General features: G+C 46.7%; 1 protein-coding gene and 1 pseudogene across 1 annotated transcript; one reads left to right on the forward strand and one right to left on the reverse strand.

Annotated features, from left to right (window-relative positions):
* Positions 1 to 1,170: 1,170 nt before the first annotated feature.
* LOC109736409 (transcription factor HHO6) lies at positions 1,171 to 3,750 on the reverse strand. Its single transcript, XM_020295632.4, has 5 exons — positions 3,251 to 3,750; positions 2,917 to 3,152; positions 2,015 to 2,291; positions 1,829 to 1,905; positions 1,171 to 1,718 (listed from the first exon to the last, which is right to left on the reverse strand). The coding sequence occupies exons 1-5, from the start codon at positions 3,501 to 3,503 to the stop codon at positions 1,434 to 1,436; spliced, it is 1,128 nt and encodes a 375-aa protein (XP_020151221.1). The 5' UTR covers positions 3,504 to 3,750; the 3' UTR covers positions 1,171 to 1,433.
* A 7,102-nt stretch (positions 3,751 to 10,852) lies between these two features.
* Positions 10,853 to 19,281, forward strand: part of LOC141022585 (uncharacterized) — a 33,726-nt pseudogene continuing 25,297 nt past the window's right edge.

Here is a 19,281-nt window from a genome sequence, read left to right on the forward strand (position 1 = left end):
AATGTCGATACTCAAACCGGTTGATCTCAGGTAGTGGGTGCCGAGCCGTGGATTTGGGAACGATGGGTAATAGGAGACAAGGGAGACGATGTTTACCCAGGTTCGGGCCCTCTCGAAGAGGTAAAACCCTACGTACTGCTTTGATTATATTGATGTGATGGAGTATCAAGTACAAGATGATCTACCCCGAGATCGTTTGTTGTGTTCTAAACCCTAAGGCTGGTAACTGTGCCTCCATAGACTAAACCCCTCGACTTATATAGGCACCGGAAGTATCTATGGTTACATATGGTCGGTGGCCAACTAGGAATAAACACACCGACTATCAAAGTTATGCTTGAAGTATACACCAAGTCTTCGGTGGTTTCCTTCTTGCTTACAATGAGATCCACGGCTTCGGTTATCCTCCAAGTGCTGGCTGGCAGGCCTTCAGTTTGGCCCATAGTCAACAGGGCGTATAGGTTAGTACCCCCCTAGTCCGCGACACCCTCACCTTGGCTTGGGACAACATAATACGAGCCAACGACAGTCATGGGGCTCCGGGACGGCGTCACCTCATAGATTTCTGATGGTGACGGCCAGAGAAGACTTGGCCGGTGGCGGCGCGTTATGGATAGTGGGACAAATAAAGGAGAAGAATCAAAAGACAATGTTGGAGATTTATTGGTGGAGGGAGATGGAAGGAACCGTCTAATGAAGAGGCAATAAGTGGAAGGGGCAGCAAACAGTGTGACGGGGTTAAAAAAGTAGGCGGTTCATTATTTGAAAAAGAAAAACAAATAGAACTGTTGAGGTGGCAAATTTGCTTAGGTGGAAGGCTACATGTTGATCGCTGATGTGGATGGCCTACATGCCAAGAGAAATCAAATAGTAGGGGGCTTCTATTTAGATATAATAGATACAAATGTGTACATCATAATGATGCAGAGGCTTGAGGTAATCCCCCTTTCTAAAAAAAATATTAGAACATAGTAATGTTATGTTCACTAACAGCATGTGACATCTAGTGATATTACCCTTGGTTTATCGCGCCACCAATATATGGATTTTCCAAACTTACTCCATATTAGTGTTGTAGCATAGGATGAAGATCGAAGGCTCTGCTGCCACACGGAAAATTGGCAGTGAGCTCTCCTCGTGGATGCCATGGAGTGCACGCACGACAGATCGTCACCCAATTTTAACCAAAAGTTGTATAGAATGCTAATAACATAGTAGCTCATATCTCTAATACAGTACGTATAACCCAACGACTCACGTCAGTTCAGTTAACTCTCGGCACATTCCAGCTCAAAAAGAACACACCTCTCAATCTCATAATCTCTCATCGACTGTACACAAAGAAGAAAAGCCTCAATCCTGAACCCTCAGTAGTGTGTTGGTGTTGCTGTGCAGCGTGCCTCTGAAAATTCCACACATGTGTTTCTTGGTGTTCAAGACGACGACGAAGCCTTCGTGCCCTTCTGCTGCATCCCCCAGCTGTAGCTCGCCGACTTGCCATCCTCCTCTTCGTTCTCCTCGCCGCCATCGCAGCTATCTCCGACGGTCACCGACATCCCCCGGCTCGACACGGTGAGCTGCAGCGGCCCCTGAGGCGAGCCCGACTGCGACGAGCTGTGCTGCGACGTGGTGTACTGCTCCGGCCGTGGCCACTGCCCGGCCGACGCCGACTGCTGCTGGTCGCCGTCGGATGCTCGCCGTGTGTGCAGCCTGTATTTCTGCAGGAAGAGAATTGTATTTCTGGTAAATGTTCCAATGTAGATGGGGTTGGAAACATGGATAATTGTAGATTAGCCTGATGAACAGACAGAAGTTAATAAGAACAAACCTGCAGGTGGCTCTTGACCTCATCATTCGTGAGCCCATCCACCTTCATCATCTCCCTGATTTGCTTAGGAGTGGCCACTGCATCAACAGCAAAGCAAAATTTCAGCACACCAACCACGAGGAACATGTCTTAATTGTTCAAAGCATTCCAACAAACAATGTGGTCTACAAACTGCTCAACCCCCACCTTGCGGGCCCCCGAGGCGCTGGAGCGCGGCGACGAACCGGCGGTGCAGCTCCGGCGACCAGCACCGCCTGGCCTTCCGCTGCGTCGACTGCTGCTCGCGTTGAGCTCCAGCGTCCGTGACGGCGCTGCTGTCGGCACTCGGAGCGGTCGGGCAGGGGGCGTCGATCGCTGGAGATGAGAGGGACAGCTCCGGGACAGCCATGGCCGCCGCCTCTGGTCTCTCCGATGATTTTGCTAAGGTTGGCAAGCCATTCAGTGGCATGAATGCATTGGACACCTGATGCAATTGAATTGACAACTGAAGTTAGAAACAAGAAACAGGTAGACAGATATGGTATCTGAAATTGACTTGTTCCGAATATGAGCTAAGGAGATTAGGATTGTTCTTGTGATGGGATGCAAAATCTGTTAGGATAAATTGACATCTTTTTGAAGAAAACATTGACATCTGAAAACCCGCCCCAAAAAAGTATGATCTGAAGACAGCAAGACAAGCCATCTTGGAATATTTGTGGTGCAAAAATCTCCAAAATGAAAACTGCAAATGAGCTGAAAGAGCTACTTTATCCTTCTTTTTTCTAGTTTGCTAGCACAAAATTTCCCACTTTTCACTGACGAGACGAGCTGTAAAGTTTCCTAGTTTTTCAGTGACACATAGTTTAACGATTCGCCCTCATTCTTGAACATCATACAACTTTTAGTATTTTTTGTTCTTGATGACATTATACTATACTTTTCTCCCTTTGCAAAACAATCTTAATTAAATTATCTAGTTAGCATGATTAATTAAGCACAGGTTATAAATAAACCGCCAGAAAATTCCACCTCGTTTTTATATTTGATAATTTGAACTGACCACATCTCCTTTCGGTGTTCCAATAGTTCTCATTTCATGCCTCTACCTTTTGGGCCTGTTTCTTGATGCTGTCGCCATTGCTGTTGCTGGTGCTGCTGTGGCTGCCGCAGGTCCACAGCTGCGCGGAGCTCATCCAGCTACGCTTGTCGCTCGCGTCTGCTTCCGTCTTGACGCCCTCCGCCTTCCTCTTTGCCGGCGGTGCAGGCGCCGGCGCCGGTGCGAGCAGCTGATCCGGCGCGGGTCTCCGGTGCTGCGCCACCTCATCCTTCAGCCACTCGATCACTGCACCCAACACGGCAGAAAGATAAAACTCAGCCAAACAATTCAATAAACCTGGAACCGTTTGCGACTTGCGAGAGCGGGGCGGGCGGAGGACGCACCGTCGGCGATGAGGTGGACGCTGATGGGGAGCTCGCGGCGGAAGACCTCCATCTTGGCCTTCTCGGCCTCGAGGCTCCGGGCGCACTCCTCGAGCCTGGCCGCCTTCTCCGCCGAGCTGGACCTGGCCACGGCCGCCCTGAGCGAGTCCGTCACCGTCCTGGCCGCCAGCGCCCGCAGCCGGTGGTCCTCCCCCGCCCCGCCGCCGCCGCCGTTAAGGACGACGGCCTCCTTCTGCACCGCAGACGACCCCATCGGCGCCGCCAGTCGAAAGCTCCCTCTCCCCGCACGCGATGCAGCACGCACGATCGACCCCGGCCTCGCCCGCACAGATCCACAACGACGGAGAGGTGGTAGGAGGAGTGGGAATGGAGATGGTGGTGCCGTTTGCGTGCTGGTGCCGCGTTTATACCGGAGGAGGAGACGGTTCAGGTGGCCGGGGCGGAGGGTAGAATGGTCATTCTGGCCGGGGCGAATGGAATCGTCCACGGAAGATACTGCTGTCTTCTTTCTTGCTCCCTACTGCTCTCCTACTTATCCTTGTAATAAATAAATAAAAATAAGGAAATAAATCTTTGTTGACAATTCACTGGTTTTTGTCACGGGAAACAATTCACAGGGTTGATTACCAAGCTGCCCAGTGCTTTTCTAGCTAATTGTAGAAGTTGGTTTATTTGGGAATTGTAGCAACACTTACGTACTACACCAGTGTACCACGCGGTAGTGAAGATTTTACAAGAATCTAAAAAACATTTTTTTGCGGGAATAAAGAACATTTTGTTGAGTAGGACACACTAGTAGTGGTAATCTTTTTTCTTATATACGCAAGAGGGTATACAATATATACAATTTTTAGGTGGAGAAATACTCTTTTTTTACATGGATGGTTTGCATTTACGAAGATACTTTCTTATGTACACACTAGTGAAGATTTTACAATGATCTAAAGAACATTTTGTTGAGTAGGATTTTGTTGAGTACTACTAATGCTTTTATTATTATTTTTGCCATGGATGGTTTGCATTTATGGGGGTGGCAGGGGCAGGATGGTAAAATGGGGGAGGTGGGAGTCGGAGAAAAGAAGATGCTGCCCGCATGCGGTGTGGATGGATGTGGTTGGCAGGCAGGCGGAGGCAGAGGCGTTTCGTCGCGTAACACAGAAGAGGCGTCCAGATACCGCCTCCTCCCACGCGCCCGCGGTGCCCCGTCCCCCGGAATCTTTTCCCGCACTTTTACGACGGGCCCCCTCTAGGTTCCCATAATACCACACAAGGCCCTCCTGCATCCCGGAATCTGTTTCTTCCTTTCTTTTTTGCCAAGCACGATGCGTCCGTAACGCCACTGTTGGTTGTTCCGAGACGCTTTTCTTGTAATATTGGAAAAGATGGAGGGGCCGGATGATGGTTGATGGGTGGAAGATTCCCTCTGGCTGTCATGCGTATTCCGTGGTCCATTCGGCCAAGGAATCGCGGTGTCTCGGCTCGGCTGCTGTGTTGAAGATCCGGCTGGTGGAGTAGGTGAGACGTTGGTATCCAGTCGGAATAACCAACGGGATAAACGCAGGGCCACGTGGCTACCGCCATTGTAGCTCCTATCCGAGCTTAGACTTGTTGGTGCTGGCCTGCTGCATGAACCTCCCAAAAGTTCTCATCGTCCTTTTTTCCTTTCAAAATTGTACCATATATATTTTTCCTTATAGACTGACTTTATGTAAAAGAAATTTACACAATACAAACACAGACACGCATACATACCACATACACTCATCCCTATAAACATCATCACACTCTACCTCTATGAGCACCTCTGAGAGATCGAGCTGGCACATCATCTTGAGATTGACGAAATCGTCACCGGCGCCATCGTAGGTAACAGGAAAACCTCCTCGCATTGAACGCACATCGGCGAAAGCCTGAAACAAATCCAGAAAAATGCGACCATCGGTGTCAAGTCTAGGATTTGAACCCTGATGGGCTGGGATATCAACGCACTTCTAACCATTCAATCACAGATTGGTTCACGGTGGACAATAAAGCTGTCAACGGTTTTGCTCAATTTCGTCGATTATTGCCTAGCGAGGTGGATGTGCTAGCAAGCATGTTGTGCATTTCGCTTCTTCGATACTTCAAAATGATTGTATGTATAATATCCTTGGCAAAAATAAAACTGAAAGTATAATTACGATTTTTGTTCATCAAAGCTCCATCGACGAACCGTAGATGGTGCCAAAGACACGTCAATTGTGATTTTGTGAACCGTCGAAGATACCGCGTCACACATAAATCCACTTTGCCGCCACCTGAAATGATTAAGGAGAACCCTCCCCCCTTCCTCGATGCCGCGGCAACAGCAACTACGACACAGTTAGGAGAACGGTGTAGCAGGACTAGCCACCGCAACTCTGTTGATGTCATGTGCCATCAACCGCCGCCGCGAGCGTACGCTAGGGACTTTTGTGCAGAACACAACACTAGGGAGTGAATCTCGTTGTTGTCGCTGCAGCGTCCGAGAAAGGACAAGATGAGGGGATAGAGCTTCGCCAGTCGGGGTAGCCACATGCAATGCTAAAATGGTGCGATATGAGTTAATATATTTTTATCGTCCGACCAGAGAATCAAACCATGATTGGATAGTTAGGAGAACACTACTACGCAGCTCACAAGGAATAAAATTCTAGGTTTGACGCTTTACGGTCTCATAAAGGCGAAATATTCTTTCAGTGAGAGGCGACGTTCCCGTCAATACCGAGACGTTTGTGATGACTTCGGCAAATTTAAGAGGCGGCGTTCCTGTCAATAGCGAGACGTCTGTAATGACTTCGGCAAATTTAAGACCCGCCATATGTACATGTTTGTGAGCGTCTGTGTTTTACCGTATTTCTAAAAAATTCTTATTGTCTGAGTAAAACTTGTTATCTTCAGTTAGTTAGTGATCATGTTGTTTAAAATACAAAATCTAATCAATTTCATCAAATTTGTATGTGATATGACTGATTAGATGGCTAGCAGCGCGTGTCTATGCCTCGACGGTATCTGGGTTGGAAGCCCAAGGCTCACCCGTAGCTCTCGTAGCTTCTTATGGCCATGTACAATGTGCTTAAAAAATAAACCCGGTTTTTCTGAAGCATCAATGCATATTTCTATAGAAAAGATGCCTAATTAAGCGTCTATCCTGTACAAATAAGCACCAGTGCTTAAGGAAAGCCTAATTTATTTCTTGAAGGACCTCTCTAAGCACCTTTCATTGTACAAGACCTAAGTGCCTACTCTGGATGCTAGTATCCTGTAATTTGCAAATTTGCGTGTGTATTATACTCGTTGCTTAATTATGTCGATGTACAAGTTATGCATTTTCAATGGATCAGAATGCACCTTCAAGCATGGAATTGCAAAACCCCGTAATCGAGCACGAGGGTGGATGTTTAAAGACGCGGAGAAGCTGTTGGCAAAAGGATAAGGATTCCTTGTATGAGTGGGCCAGCCGAGAGAAAGAGGGAGAGGGAGAGATATCAATGGCATATTGTTCCTGCCATTGCTGAGAGGGCACGGCGAAGAGAGAGAGAGAGAGAGAGAGAGAGAGAGAGAGAGAGAGAGAGAGAGAGAGAGAGAGATTATGTCGTCTCCTCACGCGCTCTCTCTCTAGAAACATGGAGACAAGCTAACGTCACGTTTCTCGAGCTACAAAGATTCCTCTCCTTGTTAGCTGAAAGAAGAGGGTGAACCACCATAAAGATTCCACTTCCTACCACATATGTTTGCCGTCCAATGACCCTTTGATTGAAGCAAAGTGAAGTCACGGACGGTGCCCTGATCGGCTCCGTGCTAGGTTTGCTTGCGGGGAGAAGTTCATCCGGTTTTCTGTCATAGAGCTCATTTTGCTAGAGATTCATGCACCGCTTTTGCCCAAGCAGGCGTGGTTTTGATTCGAATTGTTGCACCCCAATTGCTTCTATCTTTGTTTCCTCTATGATGGAACGTGCTTCTATTGACTCATACTAAGGCATATGGAGACCCCGTGTGTATGTGAGCGCCCACACCATGTTTTTCAAAAAAAGACATTAAAAAGCAAAAAAAAAACAATAGATTAAAAAATAATTTTGAGTCTATCTGAACTTGAAGCCAGACAGGGAGATAAGCACACTCATGCATCCTCACCTAATAATCCTGGACTCTGCCAAAAAGATGACCTGAGATAACCTAACCTTATCATATGCAGAAAACATAGTTTCTGCGCTGGACTTTTGGCGGCACGAAAGGGCAGATTAAGCAGAGTAAGAGACACGCACGCATGCACCGGCTTACTACTCGTTAACTCCCAAGGGTGGGTGGGCATGAACATGATTGGGTTTGGATCCTTGGAGATTCTGGTGGCGCCCCCACGTCCCTTTGGACGCAAGCATGGGACTTCCGATCAGATGCCCTGGATCTGGATTCCTTGCTTCGGTAGTACTAGTACTAGTACAGCAGCTTATCTCGTCGATCGACAGCTTGTCGCACCAACGAATCTTTGAGAAGTTCCGTCGGTGCACCTGCACTACTGCATGCTCCACAGGGCAGTCATGTGGTACTACCGAGCATCATATCTAATGCAAGATTTGTGCATATGAATCAATAGTGATGACAGTCTTAAATCCTCGACAGTGTCGATTGTTTTTTTTAGCCTATGACAGTGTACATTGTTGGGGCGGCTGTTTTTAATTGTTTTAGCTCAAAAAAGTACATAGGCACGCCACTATTACCCAGATCAGGCCATTGTACAAGAGCATCTACAGCCGGACTACAACGCAGCCGGACGGCCCCTCATATGTCGTGCCCGCATCCACGTACCTTAAATCCAGACTCACAAATACATACAAATACATGTACGTCTATTATACATGCCAATGTCGCACGTAAATAACAAATATTTGTACCAAAAATACATAATTCTTACATAAATTTTATTACAAGTGCACAACTCAAACATTAGCTCTTTGGTTTCCATCGTGGGTCCACATATGCTCCACAAGATCCCTGAGTAGCTGTACGTGCACCTCATGACCTCAAAGATTCTGATGCATCTGCAGAAAGTTCATAAACTGATTTGTATCTTGATCTTTCGGGATTTGAACTTGTTCTTCAAGCGCTTCAAAACCATTGGTTTGGGCTACATCATCACCCTCATCCTCGACAATCACATTGTGCAAAATAACACAACATGTCATCAGCTGACACGAAGTTTCTGATTCCCACATCATTGCAGCTCCACGAACAATTCCCCAACGACTATGAAGCACTCTGGATGCCCTCTCCACATCCTTCCTAGCTGCTTCCTACATTTTTGCAAATTAGCTTTATTTGTTGCCTTGTGGTTCGGATATGGTCTTCACATATGCCGCCAACTGAGGATAGAAGCCATCGGCAAGATAGTATCCCATGTTGTAGTCAAGACCGTTGACAGTTTAGTTGCATGGTGGCGATTCTCCATTACAAAGCCTCCTGAACACAGGAGATCGTTGAAGCACATTGATGTCGTCGTGAGAACCCGACATTCCAAAGAAAGCATGCCAAATCCATAAGTTCTGTGATACCATCGCTTTCAGCATGATGGTGGCCTCTTTGGTGTGACCTTGATACAGTCCACGCAAATCTTTGAGGCAGTTCTTCCATTGCTAATGCATGCAATCAATAGATCCAAGTGTTCCTGGAAACCCTTTGGCCTCTCCAATAGCCAACAACTTTTCTGTGTGCTGCACATTTGGTTATCTGAGATGCTCTGCTCCAAACACCTGCACCATGGTGTGGGCAGACCTAACAGTAGTCTTTAGGTATGTGCTCGCCGCTATCCAGACCATCTCATCAACGACATCTGCGGCAATACCAAGTGCAAGCATTCTCAGAGCAGTCATGCATTTATGCTTAGCAGAGAAAGAAAGTTGGCCGCATCAATTGTGAGCTTGAAGTAGTCATCGTGTGCCTCCACCCCCTCCGCAATGCACAAAAACAATGGTTTGCGCATCCAAAAATGGCGACGAAACCATGGATCATTCGGGAAAGTTGGGTCCAGGGCAAAGTAGTCCTTGTGCAGTAGTCATGCTTTGGAGCCCCTATCCCGATTGATAACTCTTCTTCCTTTGATTGAGCCCTTGAAGCTGACAATGTGCTCCACATGCTGGTCCATTTCCTCTTGCATGCTCATGAGCATGATCATGTGCATTTCTTCGTCTGAATTCGATGAATGAAAGGACTCAACTTCAATCATTTTATCATGCTTTCTCAGTCCCTACTCCTCGTCCGACGGAGCATCGAAATTCATCGCTTTCCCTACAAATAAATGACAAAAAATCGGGCCGCACATTCTGTCGAACACATAGAGCGCAAGGGGCAGCCCGATAGTTGCCGGACATACCGCGGTGCCGTTCGGGCTGGCGACGGTGTCTGTGGCGGCGAGCACGGGAGAGAGAGGACTGTTGTGCCGATGTTGGTGGCGCTGAGGCTCGGAACGGTTGCGGAGCAAGGGTGGCGATGGAGCTGCGAGACGTCCATCGCGGAGGAAGAAGAAGAGAGGAGAGAGTAAATAGATTCGGTAGGTTGAGGAGGTGGATTTGATGCAATTTGTGATGAGGTAGGCCTGTCAGGTCTGACGAGCAAACGCGTCCAGGCACCCTTCATCCGCCCCATACTTGGGCTAGATATGAGGGGTGCCTGTCAGCACGGATGACTGGGGCCGGTTTGAGATGACCGTCTGGGTTGTTTTTTGACCGGTCAGTGACCGCGCTGTCCGCCCGGACGTATGAGAGGGTTTGAGGCGGAGCCCTGCTCCGGTGCTCCCCCCTAACCTAATTTCGGAGGGGTATTTTTGTCCCCGCGAGTTAGTTTTTTCCTGGCCCGCCGCAGCCCAGATCCAAGCCCTGTCTAGCCCTGTATAACCCAGACCGTATACGTACAGTACCCTGGTCCGAAAAAAACATCACACGACCCCACGTCCACGTAAGACCTGCCGAATCCAATCATTCACGCAGCTCCATCAATCTCGCGAGCATTGACGCAGCTCCATAAGTCACGTAGTAGATCTCCAGCGGCGGCTATCTCGTCGCCGGCGATCTCGTCGGACAGTGGGCGCGACAACGTCGTGAATCTCCAACGAGCGCGCACAGGTACCACATCCCGCATCCCCCCTCTAGTCTCACTCGCGGCAACATCGAACGAACTGCCGCCGCCAGTGGTAGTGGTTAACCTAGCGGGGCGGGTAACCTAGCTACCTGACGGCGCATGCGATCGTGGATCTTGTTCCGGTAGTGCTGCTCCTCGTGATCTGGGTTCACGTAGCGTCGGTTGCCGTCGGCTGTGCGCACCACCAGTATCGTTATTTGATGTGGCGGCTAACCTAGGTATCTGGCGGCAGAGGTAATCACAGATCTAGCTAGGTGTTGAGATCGTGCAGTTCCTCGCGATTGAAAGTGATCACGACGGGTACCGTGGCCATCTTCCTTACTAAGTTTGGCAGATCTGAACGGCCTCGGTTGCGGTTGTTTACATAACATCCGTGATCGTGTGCTATGTGTTGTATATTTCATCATTGATAATGTTTGCACATGTGATGATACATATTATTGGTTGTAGGAAATGGCGGACGAGGAGTTAACTAATATCATGGTAGACATGGAGTTTGGAGAACTGATGAAAGACTGGATAGAAGATTGGTCAGATGATGAAAATTCAGATCGTGAAGATCGGTCAGAGAATGGGAATGAATGGGACGATCTTAATGTGAGTGGCATTGTCATGTTGTAATTTTTTGGTGGCATCCGACAACATTAAATCTTTGTGTTGAAAATTTATAGATCGATGAGCTTGATGATGATTAGGAAAACAACTCGGAGCTCTCGAATGAAGATTACATTAGTCAGGTACGTAAGTCAAAATTTTTGTTGGCATGCAAATTGAATTTCTTCTGGAATATTATATGATAAGTAATTATGTATTTGTGTTGTATTTTTCAGTTCATTTCCGAATGTCATAATGTGTACGACTATTACGGTGAATCCGACATAGAGACAGGCCTTAACGACGAATCATTAGAAGCACCTGATTCTGGGGAGTCCCAGTCGTCGGTCATCATGAGTGAGGTATGTGTGTAATCAATGTTCTATGGAAGTAATGTTAAACCATAGAAAATTGTTTTCATGGCTGTTGTTTGATTGTGTAGGTGACACAAGATGATGGGGAAAAGAATGTCCAAGATACCGCCAGTGCAGATGATAAGAGGGATATGTTCATGCAGATAATGGAAATGACCTTTACGTCTCACGATGCTGCGTATGATTTCTACAACAGCTATGCTAGAGATAATGGTTTCAGCATTAGAAAGAATAAGGTCAGGTATAGCAAAACGGAGTCACGTCATATGCGTTATAGGCGGTTTGTTTGTTCCAAACAAGGAAAATGTGACAGCAAGTTGCTAACCGAGGAAGGACATAGCCGTAGGCTCAGAGCCGAGACACGCTGCTTTTGTGAAGCGCACCTGACCGTCAAGCTTGACCAAAAGCGTGGGGTTTGGTATGTTGAAAGTTTTGAGGACAAGCATAGCCATATGTTGGCAGGACCGGATGGGGTACCTTTTCTTTGGTCCCACAGAAAAATCAAAGAGTACCAGAAGCATGAGATAATGTCCATGGGAGCTGCAGGGATTAGAATTCACGACATGATGGATTGCTTCATCAGCAAACATGTATGGTACGGCGGTGTTGGTTTTACCAGGCGTGAAATATACAACCTTTGCGCCAAGGAGAAGAGGAAGCTGCTTTCAAAAGGTGATGCTGCCACAACCATAGGCATCATGGCCAGTAGGAAACAGAGGGATCCTAGCTTCTTTTTCGAGTACAAGCTAGATAAGGAAGGACATTTGAATAGGATGTTCTGGTGCGACTCCCAGTTTCGTCATGACTATGAGGACTTCAGCGACGTGCTTGTATTTGACAGCACGTACAAGATGAACCACTATGGTATGCCATTCATACCTTTTGTTGGTCTTAAAAATCACCGAAAGACCACTGTTTTTGGTTGTGCCATAGTTTCGGACGAGACCGAGGAGACATACGTGTGGCTTCTGCAGACTTTTTTGAGGTCCATGTGTCAAAAGATGCCTAAGAGTGTTATCACAGACGCCGACGCTGCGATGATCAAGGCAATTTGCGAAGTCTTGCCAGACGTGTGGCACCGTATATGTACGTGGCACATAGAGAAAAATATGAAGACTCACCCAGTCACAAGTCCTTGAAGGAGTTCCGAACTCTTCTGTACTACAGCACGTCCACGGCCACGTTTGAGGAGAGATGGCATGCATTTTCCAAAATATGGCAGTCGGAAAAAACTGTAACATGGTTGAGGCGGATGTATAAGAAGAGGAGACTGTGGGCCGCGGCTTATCTAACAGAGGGGTTTTGGCTTGGCATGAAAAGCAACCAGCGGAGTGAAAGCCTGAACTCATGCCTTCACCTCCACCTAGACGGTGAAATGACCCTGGTGGATATGATTTTGCACTATGAGAACGCCGTTGTGCGTATCCGTGAAAACGAGGCGCGAGATGACTGCACGGCCTCACAGAGTTTACCGGTGCCAGTTACTAGCTCGAGGGAACTTGAGATAGCTGCTTCTCACGTCTTCACTCCAGCAAACTTCTATATGTTGCAAGATGGTCTTAGAAAAATTGACGGCATGGAGATTGTAGAAATTAAGTTGGGAGACGGATCACAGTAGTACATCGTGGCCTGGAAGAATAACCGGAAGCGCCGTTTTTGGGTGGAGTATACACCAGTAAATTCCACAGAAACTATAAGGTGCAGCTGCAGAAGAATGATTCGAAAGGGTCTACCTTGCAAGCACATATTCCATGTACTGAAGCACTTGAAAATATCTGAAATACCAAAGTGTTTAGTTCTTGTTCGGTTCACGAAAGAAGCAAGGTTGGGACTGCCCGCGAGGCGCACAAGCGATCTGTTGGGATTTGGTTGGACTGGGGCCGGGGAAAGAATGAAATATAGCCAGGTCAGTGTGTTAGCGTCTGAAGCTATGCATGCGGCATGCAAACACCCTGCTTTGTGGGATCAGTTACAGGAGAGTTTGAAGGCTGTGATAGCTAAGAGTCATGAGTATGATCTGCTACAGGAAAATTTGTTGAAGCAAACAAATGACATCAGTAAGTGTGCAGTTGAATATGTGGACGATGGTGAAGGCAACATGATTGAGGTTAAAGATCCTATGAAAGTGTCAAGCAAAGGTGCAACAAAGGTAGATGAGAGCCGCCCTGTCTCGAAAAATGGTAGACCACTCTCTTTTGATGAGTTGAAAACCCAGTGCGGCGCTTGCAAATTGGTAGGACACACTAGACGTAGCAAGAAATGCAAACTAAATCAGAAGTAAGTGTTTGTATGCATTGTGGATTATTAAATTTTGTATCATTCATTAACTTAGCTTGTCTTTTATCATGTGTAGAAAAGTGGAGAAGGAACAAGAGTAGAACACTTGCTTTAATTATTTACTGTGTTAATCGGCCGGCTCATACTTTGGCTAAGGTAGCTGTAGGCGATTGTGTTTCTTTGGTTTGGAGGCTTTCGCCGCCTGATTGTATCCTTAGTGTATTAGCAGACGAGATCCAGTCTTTGTTTAAATAAAGTAAGATGTTTCCCTCTAAACAAAAATCAAAAAAAATTCTTTACTGTGTTATGACCGGGGCGGGAGGTAGAAAGAATATTGTACATTTCCCCTACCCACGTCCTAAATGCCATTAAATAAGTAACTGTACCACTCTCCTCCCCACCACACACTCACCCACCTCCCACGGGCGCCGGTTCGAACTCCCCTCTTATCCCCACCTATAGTAGATCGAAAAAACCCTCGCCGGCGACCGCTGCAGCCGCCTCCATGGAGAGAAGCCTCGGCTGGCAGAGAGCGATGATGGACCTCGCCGGCGATGACGAGGTGTGGCGCGCGCAGTTGACAGAGGTGTGCGGCTGGTTCCCCAGCATGGAGATGTTGGTCAACCACACGCGTGGCCTCGTCAAAGTCCTCACTGACGCCGAGAGGAAGCGCGCCTTCCCCTACGGCCGCGGCGTCCCGCCGGCTCTCCTCCTCGTGTGGGCAATGCGAGAGGCCACGCTGAGCGACTCCCCCGTTCAGCGCGCAAGGTGGTGGATGTACCGCTCCACCACCATGACGCTGCGGCCAGATTCAGCACACGTCGCGTCGAGGGCGGAGCGCGTCGACGTCGAGCTCGCTCTCCCTACGCCCGTCAGCCCGGACTACCAGGTCCGCCACGTGCTGAAGCCAGTGCTGCCGTTGGGCTCTGACGTCGTGGAGGACGACGTGGAGGAGGTACTGGTCATCCCTGATGACCATGAGGAGGGCGAGGAGGACGCTGTGCAGATGGTAGCGCCGGTCGCCGTCGAGGGTGGCAAGACAATGCCCATCGACGTCGAGCTCCTTCCCCTCCTCCCTGACATAGTGAAGGTGGAAGAAGAGGAGGTGGCTCAGGATTAGGTGGCGCAGCTGTCGAACAGAACGGTGGTCAAGAAGAAGGCTTCTCCATGTGTGGTGCGCCGCTCACGCTGCCTCAAATTTCTGAAGAAGTGAAGATGGGCACAGTTGCTAAAGGAGGAGGAAGCTGTTGGTTATCTTAAGTTAGGTATGCTGTTATATGTTTTAGCATATAAGTTAAATTATTTTGGGTTTGATGTTGGTTAGGTATGCTTTTATATGTAAGCATATAAGTTATGCAATCGGTACGGTTTGATCGGGTTCTTTGTGGCTGAAGAACTGAATATCTACTGCTCACCCTAAGTGTCAAGTTCAGTTAAATTTCTGAATATTGAATATGTACTGTTGCTTTGCTTCAGTGTTACATCAAAGGTGTAGGTGCTGCTAGATGTTGCTCCTATGTTGCAACAAGACAATGAACTGGGCTGCTGCATAAATCAGTAGTGTTGCTAGGTGATGTGCCCATGTGCATCACATACCAAATATAGAACATGCCAAAGTTGCATTGTCTGCCAAATATAGAACATGCCAAAAGTGCATTGTCTGCCAAATATAGAACATGCCAAAAGTGCATTATCTACCAATCATGATGGCCCCATGTTATTTATGCTGTAATCTCTGTTACACTTTGCCCATAAACAGAATAGCAAATAATTCAGCAACATTTCATCATGTCAATTACAATGATGTCAATAACTTTATGAACAATCTACTTGCTAACTATGACAGCAATCATAATGGCAAGCAGGCCAAGATACAGAAGACCTCCAAATCCTAAAATCCTATCCCTATAGAGCAATATTTCCTTGTGCATCTTAACCATTGACCTCTTTTCTTTCTCATTCCTTTTAATTTCAGCTTCATATTCTGTAATCTCAGTCTCGAGTTTCTTGTTCTTCATGGCAAGATACTTAATGACTGACTTTGCTTTGTTATCCCACTCCCCATCAACCCATTCAACATACTCAGAAGTGATATCATCCTAAATAAATCATGAGCAATTCAAGTCATTTTATAACTGAACTTGTCACTGCAAGCGTTAAACACTGAACTTTTTTGCAGCTTGACCGCAATAGCAGTACTAGTTTGAAGATCATGCTCAGTAGACTAACCTCAAACACACATCCCCCGAGTGCGCTGCCAAAATTGTCTGCATCTATGCAGACACGGCCACCAGGAGTTTCCTGATGACCACATAGATGGAGCTTGTCATGGCCACAGGTGATGAATTGTGGGCGATAATGCTGGGATGTAAAGAACAATGGTAAAGAACTTACCTTTTTTCCACCAACGTGTAGCACTGAAGAAACCCTAGCCGTGGGTTCTCCCGGCCCGCCGCCGCCCATGAAACCCCCGTCCCCTGTTCCACTCGATCCGCCGCCGCTGCCTCCTGTGCCACTGAATCCGCCCCACCTGCTTGCAGGACCCAGGGTTCGACCTAACTTGCGGTCGCCACCGCTCTTCTCGCCGCCGCCGCCCGACGCCCAGCTCGCTGTCATGCTTTCGCCGTTGAGATTTGGAGGCGCAAATGGAGAGAGAGGGCTAGGGATTTGGAAAGGGAAACGAGAAAAGGGGAAAGATCGATGTGAACCTGGCAAAATGGGCTGGTGTAGCGCTGCCGGCACGATAGCCCGCCTGTGGGGCCCCTCACGTGGTTAGATGGGCCGTGTCTGGCATCATGGTGAGTACAGAAAACGTTAATTATACATATAATAAAAAAAACGACGGGTTTGTAAAACAAAATAGAAAAACATGATGCCTGATAACACGCGATAGAGCCAACGAGCTGACATGACTAATTTTGATCAGTGTAATATTACATTTTGGCTCGATATATTTACTTATCTACCATGACTACTTTTCATAATCATGTGATGAGGGGGAATTACCAGGAGATTATGCAAGATGATGACATGCAGATAGCTAAGGCAGAAGGCTAAGCTTGGTAGAGTTTTTAAAAAAGTAAAGATTGTGAAAATTTTAATATGAAACTTACGAGAGCAGTTGAAGAGAAAAATAGACTATTATAAAAAATTGGAGAACGAGAAAAATATTAAGCAAGAACACTTGATAAGTGAAGCCGTGAAAAATACAATTATAAAAAATTGGAGAACAAGAAAATATTAAGCAAGAACAATTGATAAGTGAAGCCAAAACTTTATTGGTACCACCAAATTGTCTTCTCCGAGCGAATTGTATGACCGAATTGTCTGATACGAGCGAATTGTCTGACAGACACATACACATGTATGTGTCACAATATTCGAGATGCCCTGTTTATTACATAAAAATGATAGAACCCCTAAGATAATCATGCCGTCGAAACCTTCGACCGGACTAAATCCAAACCACTAAATCTTCAATCTTGCATGCCGCATGAATTCTTCAGGCGCGCCTTTTCCTTGCGATTTCGCGAATTTTGTTCTTCACACACTCCATCGTGTTCGAAGGTGACATAATCAACTCCGCGACGAAACGTCTTCTCCTTGCGTCAACGGTGGCCTGCAAAAAATGACATAAAGGTTACATGAACCGAAGTTGCTACACGACCATAGTAGCTAGTCTACAAACGTAAATAACAACATACCTGTGAAAAATCGCGGGTCATTCGGTCCCCGTCCCAATGTTCTAGACATTCTGTGACAAAAAGGCCACAAGAGTTCCTGGTACATATGCAAACATTAGCGGTGGGCAATACGAACATGTGTGTTGTTGTTTGAATGTGCATGATGTCCTATTAACTCACCCATCCTCTTGCTGGGGCATGTCATACTCCTTGATAGGCCACTTACTTACGTCCGGATATTTCCCTGGTGTAATAAGATTTGCTAGGTGCATATCGTGTGCTATAGCCATTCGCTATAAAGAGGATAGTGTTAAAGAATAATCATAAACAACATGTAAGACCAATGGTACAAATGTTGGTTATATTACCAGTGCTTTCACAGTCTTTTCTGTCAGGTCCAGAGGATAGAGCGAATCGAGAACTTGGAATTCTTGCTTGATCAAGTGCATGGCCACGGTTATCCAGTGGGCATTGTCGATATTCAACGTGATATACGTCTACAGTGCAAAAAACCATTGTGGATCAAACGAAATACTTGATGAAATGTCCTGTAGTGAAGAATTACAAACATAACGTACCTTATCACGCACAGTATACTCTTTCGTGACTCTCTTAACTGCTCCAGCTTTGGACAGAGCACTATCCATGTTGCAGCTCGACGGCAATGGATCGTCTCGTGTGATAGCACGATCTACAAGGAATTTGGACCTCCACGCTGGACAGAGGTAACGATCATGACCAACGCGCAGCTCCAAATGTCCCATATAAGCATCAATTACCTTCATAGAATATCAGGGCATTACATGTTGAAAGTTGAGACATAGATTATTGAGAATTTTAATAACAGGACATGCAAGTAGCACTTACATCGTCCGACAGCCATCTGTGAGTTAGTACCGGTCGAATCCTTTCGGAAGTCAGAGATATGCCACGCCCTTCACTGTAGTAAACTTTCTTCCCCTTATTCTTCTCGGTGCTAGCAGCTAACTCGACAAATGAAACAGCTGCATCAATTATTTCCGGCGTCAACTCATCTGCCACAACCTCCGGCTCATGATTTTCAGAAAACAGAACTGCATGAAATAATATGAACGTCAACAATGGTGATCATATGCATTCGTAGCATATAACAAAATAAGAAAGTTACTTACGATACCTCTAGTAGCAGTAGAAGTACCGGAGGGTTTCTGACCACGGTTGGGAAGCCTGCTGGGCTTGTCAAGTGCGTAGGGGGATTCAAATTTCTTAGGAACGGTCCTCTTGCGCTTACCGGACATAACTTCCTCATCCTTATCGATTGTTGCACCCTTTTTTCCATTCGCCTTAGCCATGAACTTGCTGACAGAAGATGGACAAATGTCTATGTCCGATGAAGGTCCTTGAGTAGAAGTACCAACGACCTAAGGGTTTTCGGGTGTAGCGCCACATTCATCATTACGCCTAATAGGTGAAGCTTCCTTGTGTCCATTCATCTTCGGTGGGGTTTTCTGTTTGGCAAACAAAATCGTGTGAACATTTCAGCACGTAAATAAATTAAAGGAGAAAATTATAGACAGAAATATATATACATAGTCAGGTACGGTTTTATGGTTGGGAACCACTTCATCAGGCTGCGTCATGTCAAGGACAGGCTCTCCGTGTGAGTCTATGTCATCCTTGTACATGAATTCCTTCTTTTCATATGGACCATTCTCGAACGAATCCAGTTCTTCATCCACATCATTGTCCGCGGATGGCACGGCAGCAGCCGGCTTGTACATGACACCTGATTTGTTCAGCTTCTCCAACAACCTCTGCAATAGAAATATAAATTTAGTAATGCTAGCATGGTTTAAAACAGCAAACATACTGTAAACTATAAAGTTTGGGTGTGACACCTCAGCAACTTGATCAGGGATTTCCCTCATCTGGGTGTGTATGAAATCCATGAACCGCTTCATTAGAAGCTCCATCA

Source organism: Aegilops tauschii, chromosome 5, assembly GCF_002575655.3.
Source record: "Aegilops tauschii subsp. strangulata cultivar AL8/78 chromosome 5, Aet v6.0, whole genome shotgun sequence".
Classification (NCBI taxonomy): Eukaryota; Viridiplantae; Streptophyta; class Magnoliopsida; order Poales; family Poaceae; genus Aegilops; species Aegilops tauschii.